This window comes from Sapajus apella, unplaced genomic scaffold (genome assembly GCF_009761245.1).
Source record: "Sapajus apella isolate SASKATOON/1434 unplaced genomic scaffold, GSC_monkey_1.0 scaffold7, whole genome shotgun sequence".
Lineage (NCBI taxonomy): Eukaryota > Metazoa > Chordata > Mammalia > Primates > Cebidae > Sapajus > Sapajus apella.
In genome coordinates this window covers 12,187,698-12,193,452 of record NW_022436947.1, presented here as the reverse complement: position 1 = coordinate 12,193,452, position 5,755 = coordinate 12,187,698, and the positions used below count along the sequence as shown (strand labels likewise).

The 5,755-nt window shown below is 41.5% G+C and overlaps 1 protein-coding gene across 6 annotated transcripts in view; it reads left to right on the top strand.

The window, feature by feature from the left end:
• AHCYL2 (adenosylhomocysteinase like 2) overlaps positions 1-4,803 on the top strand; it is a 204,375-nt gene extending 199,572 nt beyond the window's left edge. For all 6 annotated transcript variants that reach the window (XM_032276007.1, XM_032276006.1, XM_032276008.1 and 3 more), the window contains exons 16-17: positions 1,028-1,148; positions 1,623-4,803. In XM_032276007.1, coding sequence (XP_032131898.1) covers positions 1,028-1,148; positions 1,623-1,629 — 128 coding nt within the window. In that variant the 3' untranslated portion in view covers positions 1,630-4,803. The remainder of the gene's footprint in view (positions 1-1,027; positions 1,149-1,622) is intronic.
• The last annotated feature ends 952 nt before the right edge of the window (positions 4,804-5,755 follow it).

The window sequence follows — 5,755 nt, the reverse complement described above, 5'->3', positions numbered from 1 at the left end:
AAAAAAAAAAAAAAAAAAAAAAAAAAAAAAAAGAATCATCTCCTACCTTGTGACATCTGACTTATTCCAATGCTAGGCTGCCATATAGCCCCTACCAAACTTTTCTGAGACCACACAAGACTTGCCTACCACACCTTCCAACACCAGTCCCAATGCTTCAGCCAAAGGAGAGATGTGGAATAGAAGCTATTTAGTTACATGGTGTTTTGTATAAGAGAAACATTAACGTGTCTTAAATTTTTAAAGAGCCTACCTCAAGCACCTGAACTGATACAGTGTGTTTATAAACTCCTCAGGCAAAGATCAAGTAAAAAATCAGCTTCTGGTTTTGTTTTTCTTTAGCGCTAGGTGTATAACAACTGTTAAAAGTTGTTAGATTTTCCCTTTAGTAGACACTTTAGAAGGATATAAAAGCAACAGCACAGTCCATATTCTGACAGAATGTATAATGAAGTTGGTAGACCAAATACATAGGAAATGACATAAGATTATGAATAAGTACTATGTGGTCAGATAATAGAATGTGAACAGAAACCCATAAGAATTAAGACTACTCAACGCAAAGCAAACAGTTCATTTATCCCATTTATCTTTTAAGGGAGTATCCTTCTTAGTTTTTCCATTCAAGTTTCCCCAGGCATTAGTTTTTCTAAGTGACCCAAAGTATAGAGTGTAAGGCAAAACTAAAGTTGGAGCTTCCCATTATTTAGTTCCCACATTATGCTATTCCTTCTTTTAGATCCTGATGCCTGTTGTTTCTTTCATTTTTCCCGTACTTTTCTGGATGGCAAGGTTCAAAGCTGAAAGAGTTAGTAAGGATGAATTGTTAAGGCTTTGGAAAGTACTGGGCTTGAAGCTGAAGGCAGCTATTCCTTAGAATTGAGGACCAGTGAGTAAAGGTTGGACATTTTTTATTCAGCTCCAGGAATTAGAAGGTGTCCGAACTTTTTAAGGCCTAGCTTGGGGAGAACAGTTATCAGATAAAAGGCATGAATGCTTATACCAGGGCTTCTGTGGTCTGTTCCAGATGAATATGTGGCCAGTCTACACCTGCCTACCTTTGATGCCCACTTGACAGAGCTGACAGATGAACAGGCCAAGTATCTGGGACTCAACAAGAATGGGCCCTTCAAGCCTAATTACTACAGGTGCCTTGGGCTCCCCAGAAATCAGGGACACCTGGGCAGTGACGAGTTTCCTGAACTGGAATTGATCTTTGCATCCCCAACCACATATCTTTCATGAGCTCAGAAAAATGAACCCACTTCCCCTCAATACCACCCCTAAAAGACTCTTCAAGGCCTTAAATAGTATTCCCCTTCCTGAATTTGCCTTTTGGAGATAGAGAGGTGGAGCTTGGGTAAGTGGCTATTTGCCTCATTAAATAAAGTTCCCCTTCCTTAATTCCTTTCCCCATTTCATCTTCTTGCTATGATTTTTATCTCTTTATGGAGAAATATTGGCCTTTTTCAATGATGTGAAAAGGAGACACATACACCTTCTGTGACCATATACTCCAGAAAAGTCTCTGCCTCCCTGTTATACCTTTAGGCAAGCTCTTCATGCCCCAGCATCCCCATTAGCTGATAACATCACAGTCTCATCTTTCTTTTTCCCTCCAGGTATTAAGTTCCTGTAACTCAAACCAGAAGTTTTAAGAAATAGAACTTCAAGCCTTTTCTCCACTAGTATATAAGAAGGAATTCAGCAAGCTGCTTCTCCAATCAGAGCTGCCTGCCGTGCTCACCCTGTGTGTTTGGTTATTTATTTATTAAAATCAAGAATCCTGTGCCTGTAGCATTGGCCCAGAGTGTGGTTACTGCCCTGAGGGCCATGAGAGAGCCACAGAGGATGGACTGAGGAAGGAAAGACATGGGGTAACTGCTCCCAGTGCATCATTCACATCATTCCCCATTGACTGAATCCTCAGGAGTGGCCATTTTTCCTCTTGTCCAGGCTCATGAGTTAGTCCAGGGATTCCATACTTCTCATTCCCTGGAGTTTTCTGGAATAAATTTTCAGCACCTGCCTTTCTCAGCTTTGGCCCTTCCCCAGGTGAGGCCGTTTGAAATTAACGTGGCCAGTGTTTCACACAAGATTGGGTTCGCAATCTTGACCATCACTATCACTGCCTTCTTTATATAAAGGCTAATAAGGAAGGAATGTTATTTATGGCTTTGCTAAGCTATGTCAGGAACTCAGCTGTGCTGTGCCTACCAGGGGTCTCCTTTCTTACCTTGGACTCCTTTCTTCTCTTTGAATATTTATGTCCATTTTAACACTTTCTCGTTGCAAGAGGGATGTGCCTCTGTTATTTCCTCCACCGTTTTGGTATTTGTCAGACATTTGTTCTGCTGTCTTTCTAATCCAGCCAACCTCTGCTCAGGAAGTGGGGCCAGCTCCACTGGGACCCATAGTTTTACTTCCTTGTCATTTAATTGGATAGTTTCCAAGGAAGCCCCTCCAGATTGTCACTATCTCAGAAAAGGAGAGCTTGTTGTGAAACACTGCTTCCTGAAAGTTCCTGCTATTGCCTAACCCTACGTCTGAAACTGAGTAGGGAAAGGCATACTTTTCCAGGGATTTGGGGGGTGTAAGGCTTTGGAAATGGGACAGGTCTTTCAGACTCACAGCTTGATACCCCAACAAAGCAGAGCATATTTACTTGTTTCCTAGGAAGGCCATTGCAGCTTGACTGTCTGAGGGATACAGAGATGAAATCGTAAACTGTATCCAGATTATCAAAGCTAATTTGAAGAGTTTGAACCTCATCAGACATTCATTCCTTTGGCCATTGCTATGGATGAAACCGAGATCTGCAATCTGATCTGTGGTCTTCTCTGCTGGCATGTATTTTATGATTTAACTTCTTCCATTTGAGGATTCTCTATTTCAGAGGCAGTTTCTTGAGTAACTCCAGTGTTACAAAAAGAATTAGTAATGTGGTATGGGCAGCATGATATTTTATGTCCCATCCAAAAATTGGATTCCTTTTGGAGACTGATCTGCTGGTCTCAAGGGTTTCATTGGGACCAGATTGGTTAAAGAGTTAAAGTCTGGAGTGGTCCTAGAAACTTGAATTAAATAAGCCTCTTCCCCTTGCCGATCCTATTCAACACTCTCAGGTTGGTTTGTTCCCCACTTTTTTCCTATGCTGGTCTGCCTAAAAGTCTCAAGACCAAGGTGACTCAAGGAAACACCAGACCACCCATGATCACTATAACCTTCCTATCCTGATTCTCTCTTCTACCTCCACCCTCTCCAGCTTCTCCTGGTCTTCACATATATTCTCAGAGCTAGTCTGAAAGTGACCTTACTTTTGGAAGTAGGGAAGTGGAACTTTGGTAAATGACTCTTTGTCTCATTAAATAGTATACAGGCTCAGCCCATAGACTACAGTTCTTCAGAGGCCATATGTGTTAGCAAATACTGGTTATATTCTTTTTTTATAAGGAAGATCATAAATGCTAAAAATTCCCACTAAGCCATTCAGTTCTTCCTTTTGCCTACCTGGGCCTATTTTTGTATTAATTGGGTTCCTTTAGCAAGAGATTCAGATTGTTGTACCTTATCTTATATCCAGAGTAGATTCCATTTGGCACATATATGGTCTCTAGCCTATTGTATTCTTAGCCCCAAAATCATAACCTGCTGTTTCTCAGCAAAGGCTTGCTCTCTGGAACTTACTATGTGCTGGTACTTAAAGAATACACTCTGCCTTGCTATAGTGAAGAGACCCACTCCAAATAAAAAGGAGCCACACTGGACTTCTGAGTTAGGTTGCCAGTGTTGCTGCCCATGATGAGATATTTGCCTCTGAGTTTCAGATGACCTCTCTTCTTTGTAGGAACCTGTGCCATCAACCATTAAAAAGAAAGAGCCACAGGCCTCCCAAGTATTTGGGCTCTATCTTAGTGTTGGAATCTGGTCATTATTCCCTCTGCCCTTGGAATCAGGGCAATGTGTCATCTTTCCTCAAGCCTCTTACCTTAGATGCATCCCAGTTATCTGGAAGCATGGGAAAGAAGGCTAATTATCTCTTTGTATGTGGCTCCAGTCTGTGAGGTTACATACCATTTTCTCTACAATGAATTTGTGCTAGTTTTTTGCCTTCTTTCTTTTCTTTTCCCCATTAGAGACAGGGTTTCACTATGTTGCTCAGGCTGGTCTCAAACTCCTGGGCTCAAGCAATCCTCCTGCTTCAGCTTCCTGAGTAGCTAGAACCACCGGTGTGTGCTACCATGCCTGGCCCTTTTTTGCCTTTTTCATGGAGATATTCAGTTTTCTTTTCCTTTCTTTTTTTTTTTTTTTTTTTTTTTTCATTTAACAACAACAAAAATGTATCTAATCTACCCTCTCTCTGCTGTCTTCCCTCCCCATCCTACTTGCCCATATGAGCGCGGCTCCCCGTGGCCACATACTCCTGCAAAGCTTTTTTGCTGCTTGGCTTTTCTCTGAACAGATCTGATATTGCTGCTCCTGTGGTTTTCTCAAAATTAACTTTGTGATGGTTTTTAAAAAAGGAATCAAATGCATCATTGCATTAAGCTTTTTCAATAAAGGAAAATTACAGAAGGAAAATAGGCAACACCAGCAAATTATATGTGGACAAGTTCTAAACTATATATATACATATATATACACGTAATCATCTAGTTCTGTCATCTTACTGAAAGGAATAAAACTTCTAAGAATCACCATTTCTGAGAAGTTCTTGGAAATCTTTATGTCTAAGTGATTGTATTAGATCAGCAATAATGACTGTGTAATCTCGAAAAACAAATAAAATATTCCTAACATGGACTTTTAAGGGTCTTTCTTGTTTCTGTGACCTTAGGAATTCAGAGATGAGCGAGACCTCTGGGTAACAAACTAGAGATCCTGCTGTAGGGCGAGGATGTGAAAATGTTGCCAAAAGACATGTTTGAATGACCTTAGGCTTGTTAATATCCTGTTCCCCTCCTCCCCGCCAGCACACACACTCATCTGCCTTCTCAGGTTAAAGAACTTACCTTCTCAAAACCACCACCCTGGGGAGCTGAGGACTGTAGGCTTCAGACAGAGAAACTAAACCATAGTTCTAGGTCCCTGACTCCCTTTGTGTGCTGCCCTTAGTTGAAAAGCGCAGGAAATCAGCATCCCCAAATTTGGGACCAAAGGACTCTGACAACTAGGACCTGATTATATCCAGACTGCCTATTCTTTCTCAACTGCTAGTAGGGTAACCGTCTTTGGGTAGCTTTCTGATAGCCAACTTCTTTAGTTGACAACCTAAACTAGTTCTGCATCCTATATGCAAGATGTTTTCTTACCATAGCAGAATCTTCTGCCACTTTGGCTTCTGATTATTTAGATTAAGGGCCACAGGGTTAGAATAGTCTGGGCAGTTGGTAATCCTCAAAATCAATGCCATTCCAGTTAAGAGGAGGAGAACACAGCAGCTAGCGATGAAGCTGGTGAGTCAGCTGAAAGGATTTTGCTCCCCTGCAGCAGGGCTTGACTCCTCATTTGTGATGGAATCTTGGGTGCCTGGGTCTTCATTTCAGAATCATGGGGTAAGCCCAAGCTGTCCACTGCAGCACAAGTTTCTCCACCTCACAGTATTGTGGAAAAGAGCTTGAACTTTGAAGCAGGCTAACTTGGGTTTGAATCAGCTCTGCCATTTACAAGTTATGTAACAGCCAAATTACATAACCACCCACAGCCTCAATTTTCTTGCCTGTGAAATGGATACTGCTTATCTCCTAGGGTAAGG